Raw genomic sequence first — 18,436 nt, forward strand, 5'->3', positions numbered from 1 at the left:
GGAAAATACGATCATCTATAGTTATAACAAAAACTGAATATCCTGTTGCGAGAATATCTGTTTGAGAATCAAAGATATTTCAAAGAACTTAACAAGTGTGTATGGTAAAAACAGTTCAAATTAATTTTTGCCCGTTGATTTTTTTGAAAAAAAACATATAATAAGCCATTAACCCACAAGATTACAGAACAATAAAACTTTTTTCTTGAAACAATATTAAATAGCTAAAGAAAGAATCAGTATAGATGTAAACACCACCCCTGTTTGTCTCAGTCCTGATAACCATCATAAATGTCAATCCCATCGCTAACTACTTATAAATACAAAAACATGAATGCTGGGAGAAGAGGAAATACATCTTTAAGAACAAAGAAAGAACGGGATACGAAATCCTCTTCTCACCTATACATATATATGTAGTTCACTAATTTCACCGACCAGTGAGTTCAGGCTGCATCTTCTTGAGCAAATAATGCATCACACAGATCCATTTTTTCATCAGAACTAGTCAGCTGCAGGTCAAAAGATTGATGTTGGGGAATGGAAGTGAGCCTTTGGTTTATGTTCAAGAAATTCTTGAACTTTCTGTCCTTGGGTCTTGGTTGTCACTTTTATCGGTGTCGGAATTATCCTGCTGATGGTCATTTCCTAGGCTACTTGCTCGAGTTCTTCTGTGCCTTCGATCCTAGAGAATCCAAGAATAATGATAACTTAAGGGTGATATAGGACAATGGATAAAACATCCTGGTATGAGCTTATTACAAGTATAAATCAATGAGCTTTACAAGCAAATCGAGTTTGAGTATTGACATTTCAAGGAAATAAAGTTGATATAATTTACAACCCACCAGGTCGATTTTATTTGAAGTGATGTGAACACAACGCACAGAGGAATAACACACAATGCATTAATTAAGCGAACAATGAAGTTACTCCAATTCATTAACTATCTGCACAAACGCAAGGGACAAGGCAACAGACTATTTTGAGACTGTCACATGGTTTTCTAAAGCTGAAGGCAGTGACAATTTCATACCGATATATGGCGAGTTTTGTTGCAAAAGCATTTGATGTTGACTTCAGTAGTACTTTAGAAAAAGCAGAAACAGAATTATGTTCGAAAATAGTGGAGAAAGTAGTTTTTTAAAATTTTATTTTTTTAACAAGCTGAGGTCGAATCTTAAAAGCCACATTTTTTGCGGTTCAAGAAATACGCAAAAGAAGCATCTTTCGAAGGAATATAAACTTTATCCAAATAGCAACACAAGTTTAAACTAAAAGTTTTTAACTCTAAGAGCAGAGATGGCAAACGAGATCACTTGAAATTTTTGCATCAAGAATTGCAGAACTGACCTCTCTTGGTATTGGATATTCTTCAGATTCAAGCATCCGGACAACCTGGGTCATCCTAGGTCTCTTGTCAGAATCTGGGTCAACACATCTCAAAGCAGTCAAAAGGGCCTTTTTAAGGGCACGAGTTGATGGCCTCATCTCAATGTTTGGATCTACCACTTCCTCTGAACGCCTACTTCCAACCATCATTTTCAACCAGTCAACTAGATTAACCTGTAATTGAAAGTTTCACAAAATGCAACTAGACCACATACCGATAATAATGCGTAAGAGTGAACAACTGATTAATACCTCTGATGCAGGTCGTCCATAGTCTACAGGATCCCTTCCAGTAATTGCTTCCAACAGGACAATCCCAAAACTATATACATCGCTCTTTTCATTTAAAAGTCCGGTATTTGCATATTCTGGAGCCACGTACCTGATAAATATTTAATTACAAACTCAAGGCATGACGAATGTTTGATCCAATGGAGGTTGACTCAAGAATTTAGTTTGGAAAGACAAGTGATTGTGTTTCAAGTGATTAAATTTCCGATTTTAGAAAAAAAATTAAATATGATACTTGAATTTTTTTTATTTGCGGGACTACCTACTTGCCTTCTCTAGTTTCTTGACTCATCTAAACGACCTATAGGACGTAGGGTATGTCATTGTACTAAAAGTTGTAGCCGATAGTAATAATAAAACTCAAATCTTCTATACGGTATAGCACTAGCACTATCTTTGATCACTATGCGATGCAAACAGTGACATAGTACAACAAGGTAGTTGTTGCTCTCCAACAATTTTGATACAACTTTTTGATATAGCTGAGCACAAATTGTAACAGATCAATAGCTCAACAGACAATGAGAAAAACATTAAAGTTATAAAAGAACTAACCCAAAGGTACCCATGACTCGGGTGGCGATGTAGCTTTTTCCGGCACCAAGCAGCTTAGCCAGACCAAAATCAGAGACCTTGGCATTGAACTCTTCATCTATCAGAATGTTGCTCGACTTTATATCTCGGTGAACGACTTTGGGTTCAATTGCCTCATGCAAGTAGGCAAGACTGCAAGATGTATAGCACATGTTATGAGTGGAGAAACAAATTAAATCAAAGAAAGTAATAATAATAATAAATAAAACAGCTCAACCAACTTACGCTTTAGCTGTGCCAAGGAGAACCTTTATCCTAGCCTCCCAAGTAAGAAATCCATGGTGCCGCATTGCTCCATGGAGCCACTGTTCTAAATTGCCATTGTTTACGTACTCGTAAACTAGCATCCTAAAACGATAAGATTAAGTTCAGCAAGAGCAATTTAAGATGTTAAGAAAGAGCAATTATCAAAGAAACAAATATAGAAACTAATATGTTGTTTAGATGTCTGCTAAGGCTCTATACCATGGGTTCATTAGACTACATGGACTTTTTGATATAAACAATATTATAAAAGGAATCACAAGGTACCCTGCTAAAGAAAAAACATTATATAATGTATCTGTGTGCATCGAATGACAATGAACAGATTCAAAGGAGCTAAGCGAAATAGCAAAGAAAGGAACTCTACTGTGAATTACCAAGTTTACAGCGAAATAGTTAAAGAATGGAAATCTATAGAAAAAAAGGAACTCTATCATGGACAAATATTGGACAAGATTGTATGCACGTGTATACCTATGAGTTCCTTCGATACAATATCCCAATAGCCGAACCAAATTTTTGTGACGCACATGGCCGATAGCTTCAACTTCCACCCCAAATTCTTTTTCTGCTTGACCTCTGGATTAGATAGGTATAAACATAAATTTATAGAGAGAGATTAAAAAGTTATCTTAGTAGAAAAGTAAACAATGACTACATATGAAGAACATAAAATATCAGAAAAGATATTTTAAACTTACAGGTTGTTGAGGAGCTTTTTAATGGCCACGGGAGCACCATTAGTGAGCTGTCCTCGGTAAACAATTCCATATCCACCCTCTCCTATAACATTTTCCTTCGAAAATCTATTTGTTGCAACCTCAAGATCACGTAAAGTAAACCAATGACCCCAACCCAGATGAGAGAATTCAGGCAGGCCACTTAGAGGAGATGGCGCAGTTATCGGATGTGACGAAGAAGGCTTATATACGGTAAAAGTCCCGGAACTCCCTTCATCTCCGGATTGTGATCCACAATAATCTTTATCAACATTATGGAAGGAACCAGTTTGACTACTGTTATCTGAATTCTTTGCTTTAGGCATTCCTAAATGGACCAAAACCTTGTCTGATTCTTTGTCACTTGATTTGTCACGAATCGTGAGAAGAATTCCATCACGTGGAACAAATCCATCAGTTGATATCTGCTCTACTCTCACTTCTTTAATTTCCTTTGAAACGGTAGGTATTTGGCTAAGAGGAAGTTTTGCTTGAGCTTTTCTTGATTTCTTACGTGAGGTAAGATAAAATATTAACACAAACAGGATTACCACAATCAAGAACCCAACAATAATTCCGATAACTTGCCAGACCTTGAGATCGAAGATGCCGGAACCCTTCGAGAGTTGTGCATCAAGATTAGAAGACATTATTCTTTAGGATGCTCAAACCACCTGTAGATTCTGCACAAAGGACACCAAAATTGTGTTCAAGTTTGGTAAGCACAAACGGGCATTAAATTGAGACCATGTCATCAGATTGTAATAATTCTCAATCCCTTCCTATCCCTAAGTTCTTACAGAAATGTTATACCGAAGGTAGTTATTAATCAGCCAAGTCCTACACATAAGAAACTAATTAGGAAATAAATACTAGTGTGGGGAGAAAAGGTAAAAATAACCATACAGAAACAGTCAAACACAAATAAGTACATCAATGCGATGTACACAAGATCCAAGATTATATATATCATGTCCTATATCACTGCTTGCAACATAGTACCTCACGGAACCAAGATGAGAAAATGTTCCCATTAATTGAATTTACACAACTAGAACTTAAAAAAATAGGAAAAGAAATTGGAGAAAAGACCTCATCTCAAAAATCTGTTCATGATTTTACCAACCTTAGACTCTTAGAACAGGATACACAAGAGAAATCTTCAAATCCCAGATCTTGAAAAACCCATCGTTATATCACCACCACGGACAGGGAAAAAAATGACTTCAGAAACAGATCTATCTCCAAGAAAGCTCAAAAATCCACTCTGATAAAGCCCACATTCAAGAATTCCCCAAAAACCAAATCTTTGGTCAAGACTTCTCAAATGGCAAATCTATATAAATTCTGTCCGTAAGTTACAAAGAATCACCAAACATTTTAGCTTCAACATCACCACTCCATAAAGTCCCTGACCCAGTTGACAAAAACAAAACCGCTGCGTTTGCAAAGAATGTACAGGTGTATAGAATGCAATATGTCGCTGATAAATTAAATGTGCCATTAATGATTTGATAATTGTTGTTAGTGGTGAGGAATGAATGTGTCTGTATATATTATTAAATGAAAAAGATAAAGAGTGGAGTTGTCAGTGGTAGGCCATTGGAAAATGGCTTATAACAATAACAAAAATTATAACAATGACAATGACACAAACGAATGTAGAAGATAAAGCACCATTCTTCCACGACCATTATGTATATTATATAATGTAAATAAATAAATACACACATATCATGAATTTACCTTCTGAAAATTACTGTTTTCTAGAAATTTGTGCATATATGACTTTTTATTTACTCGAAGCTAAACCAACCAGTTTCATTTCTCGTATTCATCAACTTTTGACAAAGGGTAACAAAGCAGTTTTAGTGAGAATTGGTGGCTGCTTCTGTTATCATATATATTTCTTCAACTTGTGAAAAAATTGTGGTTGAAAATGGCCGTTAACAGACAGGTTAATAATACAAAATAGTTGATCTAAAAAGGCAGATGCCAAGTATTTTACGTCGTTGGCGCTGAAAGTTGGACTCCTTTTGGCCTTGCGTACTGGGATATAAATACAAACAGTAGCAATATAAAAGAAATTGATTTCTTGAATTAAGAAATCCATGCCAGGCCAGCTGGAGTTTTTTGTTAGCTGGTGAAATGTGTTGGGATATCAGGGAAATAAACGAGGTAACATCGCAGCGGAACATCATAAGTGATATCAACAATAAATAAGATGGACACCAATATTTATAGTGGTTCACCCCAAGATTGGGCTACGTCCACTCTAAACCTCTCAAGGAGATCACTTCTTTATTAATAACAAAGAAGACAAGAGAATTGAGAATACAAAGTATTTCACTCAGAACACTCTGATTTTAACACTCACTTTCTCTCCACTAATCCTATTCCTTCCAAGGATAAACACTCCTTAAGAAATCTCACACTAAATCCTTTATCTCACTTCTACACTTATGATTGTAGATGAGAGGATTTGTGTTTTTGGTGTGATTTTGGAATGAAGAATGGGTGGGTATTTATAGGAAAAGTTTAGGGAAAAAACAAAAAATAAAACCTCATGGCTTACCTCATTATTTTTGACTAATCAACACATGTGTTAATTGTGTTGTTGAATTCCAAAATTGTGTGCTTTGAATTCAAATATGGGTGGCTTGATTACTTAGCAATTCTCCCCCTCAAGCCCATTTTGTGATTCGATCAAACCTGCAACAGTTCTACAGTATTCCAACTTCCATTTCGGCAATGTCTTGGTCATCATATCAGATCCATTTTCATCTGTGTGAATCTTCTCAAGTTTTAACAACTTCTTCTCCAATACATCCCGTATCCAATGATAGCGTACATCAATATGCTTTGATCTTGAATGCATTGAAGGATTCTTTCCAAGATGAATTGCACTCTGACTATCACAGAACAACTTATATTGATCCTGCACAAAACTTAATTCCTCCAAAAACCCTTTCATCCATAATAGCTCCTTGCATGCCTCAGTTGCTGCAATGAACTCCGCTTCAGTGGTTGATAATGCTACACACTTTTGCAACTTTGACTGCCATGACACAGCTCCCCCTGCAAATGTAATCAGGTATCCTGATGTGGATTTTCGGGAGTCAACATCTCCTGCCATATCTGCATCTGTGTAGCCTACAAGCTCAAGTCTGGATCCTCCAAAACTCAATCTATGTTTAGAGGTTCCCCGTAGATATCTGAATATCCATTTTACTGCAGCCCAATGTTCCTTTCCCGGTTTTGAAAGGAATCTACTCACTACACCTACTGAATGAGCTAAATCCGGCCGAGTACATACCATGGCATACATCAGACTTCCAACAGCTGAAGCATATGGAACACTTTTCATTTCTTCTTCCTCATCCTCTGTAATAGGACTCTGCTTTGAGTTCAACTTGAAGTGGTTGGCAAGAGGACATCCAACCGCTTTGGCCTGGTCCATGTTGAACCTCTGAAGTACCTTCTCAATATACTTCTCCTGCGACAACCAGGTCTTCTTGGCATACCTGTCTCGATGGATTTCCATGCCAATAATTCTTTTTGCTGGCCCCAAGTCTTTCATTGAAAAAATCTTGCTTAGTTGCTTCTTTAGGCCTTTGATTTCAGAAGCATCTTTGCCAACAATCAACATATCATCTACATAGAGTAGAAGCACCATCAAATCATCATCAGAGGTATCTTTGACAAACACACAATGGTCTGCAGTGGTTTTCTTGAATCCCTGTTGAGTTAAAACCGATTCAAACTTCTTGTACCACTGTCTTGGTGCTTGCTTGAGACCGTACAAACTCTTCTTTAATCTGCACATGAGGTCCTCTTTCCCCTTCTCTTCAAACCCCTCTGGTTGCTCCATGTAAATTTCTTCCTCCAAATCCCCATGAAGGAATGCGGTCTTGACATCCATTTGTTCCACCTCCAGATCAAGCTCAGCTGCTAACCCTAGCACAATCCGGATGGATGTCATCTTCACCACAGGTGAAAATATTTCGTCAAAGTCGACCCCGTGTTTCTGTCCGAAACCTTTGACGACAATCCTAGCTTTGAATCTTGGTTGACTACTGTGTTCTTCGTGCTTCAATCTGAACACCCACTTATTCTTCAAAGCTTTCTTGCCTTTCGGCAACTTCACCAGCTCAAACGTCTCATTATCATGCAATGATTGCATTTCTTCTTGCATAGCCTCCATCCACTTATCCTTGTGTTCACTGGTAATAGCTTCCTCGAAGCTCTTTGGTTCTCCCCCGTCAGTTAGCAGGATATATTCATTTGAGGAATATCTGGTTGAGGGTCGCACTTCTCTTCCAGAACGTGTGGTCATTGTACCACGAGAACTTTCTGCTGGTGGTTCACTGTGAACACGAATCTCATCATCATCTTCATGATCGTTCTGCAATTCTTCATCTTCAACCGGTTGTGGATTTACCGTTGAAGGCCACCATTCCAGATCTTGTTCAGATCCAGAATTCTCCTTTTCCGCAGTCTCCAAGAATTCATTCTCCTGAAATATGGCATCACGACTTCTTATAGGCTTTTTGAGATCTGTATTGTAAAACTTGTAACCAAGTTGATCCTCGCCATAGCCTATAAATATGCACTTTCTTGTTTTGACATCCAACTTCTGTCTTTCATCTTTTGGTATATGAACATAAGCAACACAACCAAATACCCGCAAATGATTATAGGAAACTTCTTTGCCTTGCCACACCTGCTCTGGGACATCATAATTGAGAGGAACACAAGGTGAGCGATTCAATATATATGCAGCAGCAACCACGGCCTCACCCCAAAATTCCTTAGTCAGCTTTGCATGTGAGAGCATGCTTCTGACTCTTTCTGCCAAAGTTCTATTCATCCTCTCAGCTAATCCGTTGAGTTGTGGTGTCTTTGGTGGTGTTGTTTGATGTCTGATTCCGTTCTTTTTGCATATCTCATCAAAGGATCCAATGTATTCTCCTCCATTATCCGTTCGAATACATTTGAGTTTAATGCATGTTTGCCGTTCAACCAAGTTTAGAAAATTGTTGAATGTTTCCGCAACTTGGTCCTTGGTTTTGAGTGTCCACACCCAAATTTTCCGAGAATGATCATCGATAAAAGTTACCCAGTACCTCGCTCCTCCGAGCGACAATGGCATCGGACCACATAGATCTGAGTGCACCAGATCTAGAATTTTTTCTGCTCTGCTAGGAGGTGAACTTTTGAATGATATCCTGTTTTGCTTTCCGGCTAAGCAGTTTGTGCATTGTTTCATATGAACCTGCTTTATACCGGGCAGAACTTGCTTGCTCACAAGGCGTGTAAGATTCTTTTCACTTATGTGACCAAGACGTCGGTGCCACAACTCTGTTGAGTTTTCTTCCTCTGCGTAGTTCACTCTTTCGGAATGATTTTCCTGAACTACATATAGCTTTGACATCTTTAATCCCTTTGCCACCACAAGTGATCCTCTTGAAATCTTACATACCCCATTTCGGAAGGTTGTACAGAAACCTTCTTCATCGAGTCTTTCGACCGATATCAGACTCAGGCGCATATCTGGCACATGCCTGACGTCTTTCAGGATCAGTGTAGAGCCATCCACGGTAGTCAAGCTCACATCTCCTTTTCCCACGACTCTGGATAAGTCGTTATTCCCCATCCTCACCACACCAAAGTCTCCTTGTGTGTAGGATGTAAAGCATTCTCTTCGAGATGTGACGTGGACTGTTGCTCCACTATCGATCACCCAACTAGTTACTTGAGTTGCCAAATTTACGGACTCCTGCTCTAGCTCGTGAACAACATTGAACTCGTCAATGGCGTTTGTTTGCTCATCATCGGTTTCATGTTTGTTTTTCGGTTGCCGACAATATTTTTTAATATGTCCGTTTTCTCCACAGCGATAACACTTTACGTTGGCATATCTCCCCGAGGACTTGCTTCTTCTTGGCTTCTGATTTGTGTTTTTCTTGATCTTGCTTCTTCCCCTTGACTCAGCAGCCAAAATATCTGACTGTGAGGTAGAGGAACCTTGAGATCTCCGCCTCATCTCTTCATTCAAGATGCCACTCTTGATGAAGTCCATACTCACGGCTCCTCCTGGTGCTGTGTTCGTGAGTGATACCTTCAGAGTCTCCCAAGACTCTGGCAATGAAGCTAGCACAATCAGAGCTATCACCTCGTCATCAAGTTTTATGCTCATACTTGATAACTGCTCCACGAATCCTTGAATCTCGTTCAGATGATCTGCGACCAGAGTTCCTTCTTTGTATCGAACCTGGACAAGCTTGCTCAAATAGAACAATTTGTTGTTACCACTTTTGGAGGCATATAGTGTCTCCAACTTTGTCCAAAGCGTACGAGCATGTGTCTCGTTAGAGATGTGATTATACACGTTGTCATCGACAAATTGTCGGATGTACCCGCAGACTTGCTCGTGCTCGAAGTTCCATTCAGCATCTGATTTATCATCTGGTTTAGACTCGCTGAACACCGGTAGGTGCATCTTGGTGACGAATAGAAGATCTTTCATCTTACTTTTCCAAAGTTGATAATTAGAGCCATTAAGGCTAATCATCTTGCTTGTGCGTACCTCCATCTTTTGTGAATGCTACCAACGAATAATCGTCAAAGCCTGAACACAAAAGAACCACTTCCCTAATACTGTCTAGAAAGCCTTTTCTGATGTGGAAGTTCAGACTAAGCTGCAACCACAGAGCATACGAGGACTTCCTATAGTATTTGAGAATCTAGCTCTGATACCAGTTGTTGGGATATCAGGGAAATAAACGAGGTAACATCGCAGCGGAACATCATAAGTGATATCAACAATAAATAAGATGGACACCAATATTTATAGTGGTTCACCCCAAGATTGGGCTACGTCCACTCTAAACCTCTCAAGGAGATCACTTCTTTATTAATAACAAAGAAGACAAGAGAATTGAGAATACAAAGTATTTCACTCAGAACACTCTGATTTTAACACTCACTTTCTCTCCACTAATCCTATTCCTTCCAAGGATAAACACTCCTTAAGAAATCTCACACTAAATCCTTTATCTCACTTCTACACTTATGATTGTAGATGAGAGGATTTGTGTTTTTGGTGTGATTTTGGAATGAAGAATGGGTGGGTATTTATAGGAAAAGTTTAGGGAAAAAACAAAAAATAAAACCTCATGGCTTACCTCATTATTTTTGACTAATCAACACATGTGTTAATTGTGTTGTTGAATTCCAAAATTGTGTGCTTTGAATTCAAATATGGGTGGCTTGATTACTTAGCAAAATGAATATTCTATCTGCTTCATAGATTTTCTTTTTCAGCATATACATTTGGCATGTTACTTTGTATTTTAACATAATTTAATTTATAATTGGCTATCAAAACTGATTTTGGTAGATGCGTCAATCTTTTGAGGGTTTTGTTCATGTTACTCACATAAATAATGTATGTATCAACTTAACACATGACACGTATGGTGAGTAGATAAATCATGATTACGCATTCAACCATAATATATAGATGAATGATTATAATTCATCATGTGTGCTGAGTGGATGAGAAACTCGATATCTCGAGTTCGAGACTCGACTAAAACAAACAATTCCCAATAAAAAATATATGTTGATCTTTCTTTTTTCCACTTAAAACAACGAGTCATTAGAGCTAATTAAGATTTCATAATTGTACAAGGTAACCGGCCCGGAGACTCACATATGACCACTTAAATGCCAGTTGGGGTCTGTTTGATTTGGTCAAAAAATGGTGAATCACACTAAGATTCAAAGGAAATTTTAATCCTTTTGTAATATAGTTTAGGCCTTGGGGTTAAAAACAATAAAAAGTAATAATTAAATTAATCCAAAATAATATTGTCAATAATTCGTACCAACTTAATTTGGTATTAGGTCAATAAGCGAATGATTTTTAGTATGGAATTTTAACGGAAAACTACACGCACTTTTGGCAGGTAAATTATATATATTATATTATAATACATGAGAGTTTTGCGTAACTATTTTTTTAGGTGGGGATGCAATTTTTTATAAATAAAAATACCTCCATTAAATTGTAAAAATATTTCATATTCATTTAATTAAAAAACATAATAAAAAATATATTTTAATAAATTTGTAATTTATCTGTAACTAATATACCAATAATTTTTTATTTTTTTGTCTTTATCTATATTTTAAAGTAAGGTCCACTCTCAATTCATAGACCCTAAAGTTCTTTTTTTGCAAACTCAACCGAACCATTATTCGAAATTTAGGATTTTTGAAAAGAAAATCGATCCTTGGATTTTTTCATCCTGACAAGGGACAATTTAATCACCCTGGATCACCCTCCTGCACCTCAATAGATCCCCGCACTTTGATAAACAAATTTGATCTTGACCGATTCAATTAAGGTATTAGTGTTTGTTCTATTAGGCAACAAAGATCGCATTTTTTTCATTTCGTTCAAATAAGAATTGTACCTGTACGGATCGGAGGCTACCCGGCTACAACATAAAAGAACGAAGCTTTTCCTGTTCACGACTTTGCTGCCATTGAATCCGCTACAGTTAGCTCGAAAGCGAATTCAGTCACCCCAGCCCCAGGGTGTCACAAATTTTAAATCATCACATTACTCTTAACATAAAAAAATTATTAATAAAAGTTAAAATTTTCTATTTTAATATAATATTTAGATGAAATATTTTTAAGCATAAAAAATTTGGGAAATTTAGGGAAAAGAGACTCTATCGTGACTTATTTTTAAAAAAAAGATCCACAAATCAATTTACATAAATGTCCCTCTGTTTAAGTGTAAATATACCATTAACTTAAACTTTTAATATTAATTTCATCCATCTCATTCAGTCGACTCCAGACTAGATTTCTCTTCCGTCGACCTCCTTCCATTTCTTTTCCGATCGTATTTCCTTTCCCGGCAATTCTCGGCGCAGATCCGTCCAATCTAAGCAAACTCAATCAGACAAATGGTTGACAAAAATTTGATAATACAAACGTTTATTTCGATTTATTGCTTTTGTTTCTTCGACTCACTTGAAGAAGAAAATGTCGACCAAATTTTGCGTAGACCTGGGTCTTGGTCGACCCAAGCAAAATTTTGCTTGGGTAGACCAAAGCTTGGTCGATCCAAGCAAAAGACCAAACTTTGGGTAGACCAAAGTCGACCAATTTTGGTCTACCCACTTTGGTCGACTCAAGAAAATTTTGCTGCTTGGTCGACCCAAGCAAAATGTTGGGTAGACTTTACCTAAAATTTTGGTCTACCCAACATCGATCAAGTTTGGGTTGACTCAGTGCTTGTTTTTGTATTTGATTGGACATTGTATTGATTTTTTAATTATTAGATATTGTATTGATCTTTTTAATTTCGATTTAAGTATTTATAATGTACTTTTGTTGTTAGTCGGTTTTTGGTCGACCAGGTTGATTTCTAGGTCGACCATGGTGATTTATGGGTCGACCCTGTTGATCTCTGAGTCGACCCATGTTGCTTCTAGGTCGACCAAGAATGCTTTTGGGTCGACCATTTTTTTAACACATGAATCCATAGATTTGAGAAATATGACTAATAATTATTTAATTTTGACGGATAATTACACAATTTTGATTAATGTTGCATGTTTTTAACATATAAATCACATAATTTCACAAGTATGTTCTATAATGTTATATGATTATGTTACATGTTATGGCATATGAGTCACAATTTCACAACTATGTTGTATATGTTTTGACATATGAGCCACAATTTCACAATTATGTTATATGTTAAAATATGAATCACAATTTCACAACTATGTTACATGTTTTACCATATGAATCATAATTTCACAATTATGTTATTTGTTTTAACATATGAATCACAATTTTACAAATACGTTACATGTTTTAACATATGAAACACAATTTCACAACCAACTATGTTACATGTTGTTTTAACATATTAATCACAATTTCACAACTATGTTACATGTTTTAATATATGAATCACAATTTTACAAATATGTTATATAATATTACATGTTTTAACATATTAATAACATATTTAGCTGGGTCGACACAAAGTAGACTTTGTTGTTTTTGGGTCGACCCAAAGATATATCATACAAAATTCAACAAAAATTAAGAGAATAAGGTAATTAGAATAAACAAAAATTAATAATAATAATAATAAAACAAACTTGGCATAATTATGGGTTCTTCTTGGTCAACCAAAATTATGTTGGTGGACCAAGAGGAATTTCTTCTTGGTTTGGTCGACCAACAAAATTTGGGTCGACCAAGAAAATTAATCTTTGGTCGACCCATAATACTTGGTCGACCAACTTAATTTTGGTCGACCAATTTTTCTGGGTGGACTCTTATTTTTTCTCAAAGTAGATTCTGGGTCGACTAAATTGGTTTTGAGTCGACATATCTCGATTTAGGGAAAAAAAGGTAGATGACTCGTAAATTTTAATTGGTGGAAGATGTGTGTCGACCGAGAAGATAAAGAAAAGGAGAATTAATTAAGTTAAAGAATTTAATTGCAGTTAATGTAATAATCAAAAGTCAACTCTTTCTTTAAAAAAAAAAAAAAAAATCAAAGTCCTTGTTTTTTAAATACTTTTTGTCTCACTCTTACTTTTTTAATTGGCCCAAAAAATTTGAATATGTTGGTACACATCACGTACTAAAAAATGCTAGTTTAGATTATACCTAGAAGATATCCTCCGCAAGTAGTTTGAACTATATGCAAAGATCACTTTTTTTAACCATCATATTTATCATTTCGAGTATGCTAAAAAACTACACTTTCTTACTCAAAAAAAAAATATATATACGCACAAAAACTTTTGTGAGACCGTTTCATTAGTTAATTTTCTGATATGGATATCCAACTCGACTCGATTCATAAAAAAATATTAGATTTTATATTAAAAGTATTGCTTTTCATTTTAAATATGGATCAAATTGATTCGTTTCACAAAAATAGATTAATAAGAACGATTAAATAATAAAATTATTCCGCTTTTATTGACTAAAATTAAATATTTCATTAGTCGTTAATAAGGTATTCATGAGGTATTGATGTTCGTCACATTCGATCAAGTGAAAACTTATCAGATCTCTTCACAAAGGCACTTCCTACGTCAATATTCAGAAAGCACATATATAATATTGGGATGCGCAATCTATGAAATTTGTGAAGAACTGTTCATGTCAACATCAGGGGGAGTTTACGTGACTGCACTCTTTTTCCCTTACTATGGTTTTTATCCCAATGGGTTTTTCCAAGTAAGGTTTTTAACGAGGCAGTATAAAAACACGTAATGAAGACAATCATTATGATCATCATCACAAGGGGGAGTGTTGAAAATATAATATTAAAATATGTATGTTGAATGTTGAATGTTGAAAATTAGGTAAAATTAGGTGTTGAATATTGAAAATTAGTGTGTGATGATGTATGTAATGAGGTAATTTATTTTGGAATATTTGTATATGAAACTCTATAAATAGAGCACTCATTTGTGAATGAAATAACAATTGAGTTGAGAGAAAAATATTATAAAGTGTGTAGTTTGATAATTTTGAGAGTTTGAGATGTTTACTTTTTACCATAAATTTTTACTTTTTCACAACAGTTTGAACTATATGCAAATATCACTTTTTTTAACCATCATATTTATCATTTCGAGTATGCTAAAAAACTACACTTTCTTACTCAAAAAATATATATATATACGTACAAAAACTTTTGTGAGACCGTTTCATGAGTTAATTTTCTGATATGGATATCCAACTCAACTCGATTCATAAAAAAATATTAGATTTTATATTAAACGTATTGCTTTTCATTTTAAATATGGATCAAATTGATTCGTTTCACAAAAAATAGATTAATAAGAACGATTAAATAATAAAATTATTCCGCTTTTATTGACTAAAATTAAATATTTCATTAGTCGTTAATAATGTATTCATGACGTATTTGGTAAGTATGTCACTAGTGGATCCTTGTTAGAATAGGACAAACTCCTACCCAAAGACCATATAATTTTTTTACACCCCGCTGAACAAATTAAATATTGTTTACATAAAAAAATAAATTATCAGTCCAACAAAAAATGAATAAAAGTCCAACAAATTAAGAAATATATTTGACATAATAGAGTAAAAAGATTTCAAGTGGCTAATTGATTGCAAGATTGATCAAGTTTTTCGATTCACATTGTCTGATCATGAATTGAAGCCCACTTGCTTTGTCTTCCAACGAGAGTGGAATGTCCATATTTGTTCTTTCGCCAACAAGAGATTTTGATGGAAAACTGAGAGTGGCTCAACATAAAAAATTTCTTAGGTCACTCACTCACCAAGACAAAAAGAAGAATTAAGAAGGATGCTAAGGGAGCTAGATAGCTGCTTTTAGAAGGGAAAAATTTGATAAGCTGTGAAGTAAGTCAAAATTTGGTATGTGAGCTACTGAAGATAAAGTCAACGATGAAAAAGATGTGAAAGAAAGCAAAATATTTGATTTTTGTGTGGGAAAGTTCCACATCTCACTAGATTGCGCAACATAAATGATGATATTGCCATAAAACTTTAAACTGATAAAAGAAATTGATGGGGAGTCGGTACATGTGGAAGCAGTGCGATAAAATTGTAATAATAGTAAAATTTTCGATGGTGTTTCAGGTGTAGTAATAAAAAAGAACACATAAATATGTCAAAAAAGTGATTATTAAAAATCACATATCAGAAATGACAAAACACATAAGATTACCTTTGTACATACTAAGTTATTTTTATTTATAGGGAGTTATGCAAAGTCGGCTTTAGCTACACTTTTGTTATTATATTTTGTTTGGGCAATTACAATTTATTGGATGAGCCTGCGACCTGTACCAGGGAGACATTATAGTTTGTAGGGAGTTGGCATTTTGAGCAGTTATGCGCATGTTTTTTCTATCGATGTTATTATTACTTTAACTGAATATTATAAAAGATTGTGAATAAACTAGACTCTATAGCCACTTTTGTGAATATATTTTTATTTGTGTAGTGATAAAACATGGGGCGAGCCTCCAGGATACCTGAAAAGTATAACAGATGATATCAAAGTGGAGATTTAGGATTGCACGGCCAACTAAAAGAGAAATAAAGAAGAAGAAGAAAACACATAATGAGGAGACTGTGCAGATTAACTTCTCATTCTTAAAAGTTTTCGATATGTATAGAGTATGTTTTTTAGTCACCTTCGCAAGTATTTTGCACTTTGTTTCAAGATTTTACTCAAAGTAGGTCTTATGGCCACTGTTGTAAATATATGGTTTTTTTTTTCTTTCAAGGATGAAAATGCTTAACCAAAATAGGTCATGATGTCGCTTTTTATCAACTTAGATGTGTTTTGATTCATTATTAAACAAATTGAAGAAATACTCAGAAGTTGAGAGTTTTAGGTCAACTTATGACTTTTACTAAAAACACCCTCAAATAGCATCTGTAGGATATTTTGGCCTAATGGATTGGCATAAAACTTGAAAAAGTTCAAGGCAAGATGCAAAAGAATATATGGAGTGCACATACAAATCCCAGAATGTCAGATATGAGGTTGATAATGAAGAGTAAAATCCAGAATCACAAATAAAGCAAGGCAACCAGAAATGGTGTTGAAAACAGTTTTTAAATATGGTTCGGATCTGACGAGTGACCGTTTCTCAGTCGAACCGATCGGTCCAATCTGGTGTTGAAAACATGGATTTCCGGGGTTTAATAAGTACGTGAGAAATTAGAGAGAAAATTAAGAAAAACACTTTCAAAGATAAAACTATTTACCGTCCCAATTAAGTCAAACTAAACACATTGTACTCAAACAACCTAAACTTTAAATCGATCCCAAACTCAAATATGAAAATAACAAAGAAGCTAATATCAAATTAGATTGAATTTGTTTGAACGTAACATTAATATATTAAAGAAGTCTTACAACCTCTAAAAATAATGATTCTTAGATTTTCCTTTTGAAAACTTTTAATAACTTTTAAGTCAAGTTCATGCCGACATCAGTTAATTTTATTGTTCTTCTCAAGAACATTTGATAGATATTCGAGCTTGAACTAAAATATAAAATAATTACCGTCCAATTCCGCTCGCATTTCATTAAAAAACATCGCCCTTCAAGAGGTCTGCAAAACCTTGAAATATTGTAAGAAAATGGTGTATATAGAAATATCTAAAATCCCATAATCTTTGATGCGAGATTCAATAAACGTTCCAAAGCACTGGCATCAAATTTTCTTGCAAAGAGGTAACAAATATGTGTCTTCTCTAAGTTGTATGAACAAAATGTGCCGTTATTCCTAATCGAATGTATGAAACTTTCTGTTATGTTAACAGCAGAGAAGGATGCAGGATGCGGGGCGATCTGCGACCAATCAACATAGGTAATGGTTCGATTCGCATTAAGGGAACCATGGAACATGTGCAAAAAGGTCGGAATGTAGTGCTCGTCGGGATAGCAAGAAGGCGTACAATACTTCTCGAAGATTCTGTAATATTTGGTGTCAGAAATTACCTTGATTGCTAGAGTACGATGAAGTTCGAACCATTGAGACCCTTTTCTCCAGTCGGCAAGCTTAATGTCAGGTCTCATGCTACGGCTGTACCTGCCACGACCATAACGAGAAGGATCATCGTATGACTCCACAAAACTATGGGTTGATTCGATTAGATAACTGTAGATAATTGGGAAGTTGTAAACTGGGATACAACTCTCTGATAGCAGAATGAACTGCTCATTTGAGAAGTCGAGAAGGGCATTTGCCAAAAGTCGTTTCTCTGCATCAACTAGGGATACTGATCCCCATTCGACACCCTGCAAATAGATGTGATTTGTTGAGGTTAATACGAAGAAAAGAACAGTGATAAACTTTTAGAGTTGTCCTCCCCAAAGCGGCATAGATAATTAGTAACTTGAAACAGCAGAACGGAAAAACGAGGATCTAAATTTTGATTTATGTCCATGACAACATATATCAGCACAAAAATTCATTCAGTTGGTCTGCAAAAATCATCGATTTTTCGCATGTCACGGGAAATTTAAGAAAGCGCTGCAAGATATGGTGTGATCTCTCAATTACATGTTTTGATCGCATATAACTATAATCATCCCT

General features: G+C 35.4%; 2 protein-coding genes across 8 annotated transcripts in view; both read right to left on the reverse strand.

The window, feature by feature from the left end:
• Positions 1-244: 244 nt before the first annotated feature.
• On the reverse strand, positions 245-4,798 carry LOC140826867 (probable receptor-like protein kinase At5g18500). Of its 3 annotated transcripts, none has more exons than XM_073189392.1 (8): positions 4,387-4,798; positions 3,243-3,924; positions 3,016-3,120; positions 2,503-2,625; positions 2,239-2,409; positions 1,645-1,774; positions 1,354-1,566; positions 245-685 (listed from the first exon to the last, which is right to left on the reverse strand). In XM_073189392.1, the coding sequence occupies exons 2-8, from the start codon at positions 3,908-3,910 to the stop codon at positions 566-568; spliced, it is 1,530 nt and encodes a 509-aa protein (XP_073045493.1). In that variant the 5' UTR covers positions 3,911-3,924; positions 4,387-4,798; the 3' UTR covers positions 245-565. The 3 variants fall into 3 exon arrangements, with proteins under 3 accessions (XP_073045493.1, XP_073045492.1, XP_073045491.1); XM_073189391.1 differs by having other exon boundaries at positions 3,243-3,934; XM_073189390.1 differs by having other exon boundaries at positions 3,243-3,943.
• Positions 4,799-17,400: 12,602 nt separating this feature from the next.
• The window catches only part of LOC140826881 (glycosyltransferase BC10-like), a 51,991-nt gene continuing 50,955 nt past the window's right edge, over positions 17,401-18,436 (reverse strand). For 2 of the 5 annotated variants that reach the window (XM_073189410.1, XM_073189409.1), the window contains one exon: positions 17,485-18,138. In XM_073189410.1, coding sequence (XP_073045511.1) covers positions 17,497-18,138 — 642 coding nt within the window. In that variant the 3' untranslated portion in view covers positions 17,485-17,496. Of the gene's footprint in view, positions 17,450-17,484; positions 18,139-18,436 lie in introns of those variants that run through there. The other 3 variants (XR_012116882.1, XM_073189411.1, XM_073189412.1) reach the window with 3 other exon arrangements.

The sequence above is a fragment of the Primulina eburnea genome, chromosome 3 (assembly GCF_022965805.1).
Source record: "Primulina eburnea isolate SZY01 chromosome 3, ASM2296580v1, whole genome shotgun sequence".
Taxonomy (NCBI): Eukaryota; Viridiplantae; Streptophyta; class Magnoliopsida; order Lamiales; family Gesneriaceae; genus Primulina; species Primulina eburnea.

What these genes read in the sequence shown, in the direction of transcription:
- LOC140826867 (XM_073189392.1), bottom strand. Translation starts at nt 3,910, where the DNA reads ATGTCTTCTAATCTTGATGCACAACTCTCGAAGGGTTCCGGCATCTTC. An exon ending in AAAAAGCTCCTCAACAACCT is followed by an intron (nt 3,121 to 3,242) that starts GTAAGTTTAAAA and finishes TATCTAATCCAG; the next exon opens with AGGTCAAGCAGAAAAAGAAT. An exon ending in ATGGACGACCTGCATCAGAG is followed by an intron (nt 1,567 to 1,644) that starts GTATTAATCAGT and finishes TTTCAATTACAG; the next exon opens with GTTAATCTAGTTGACTGGTT.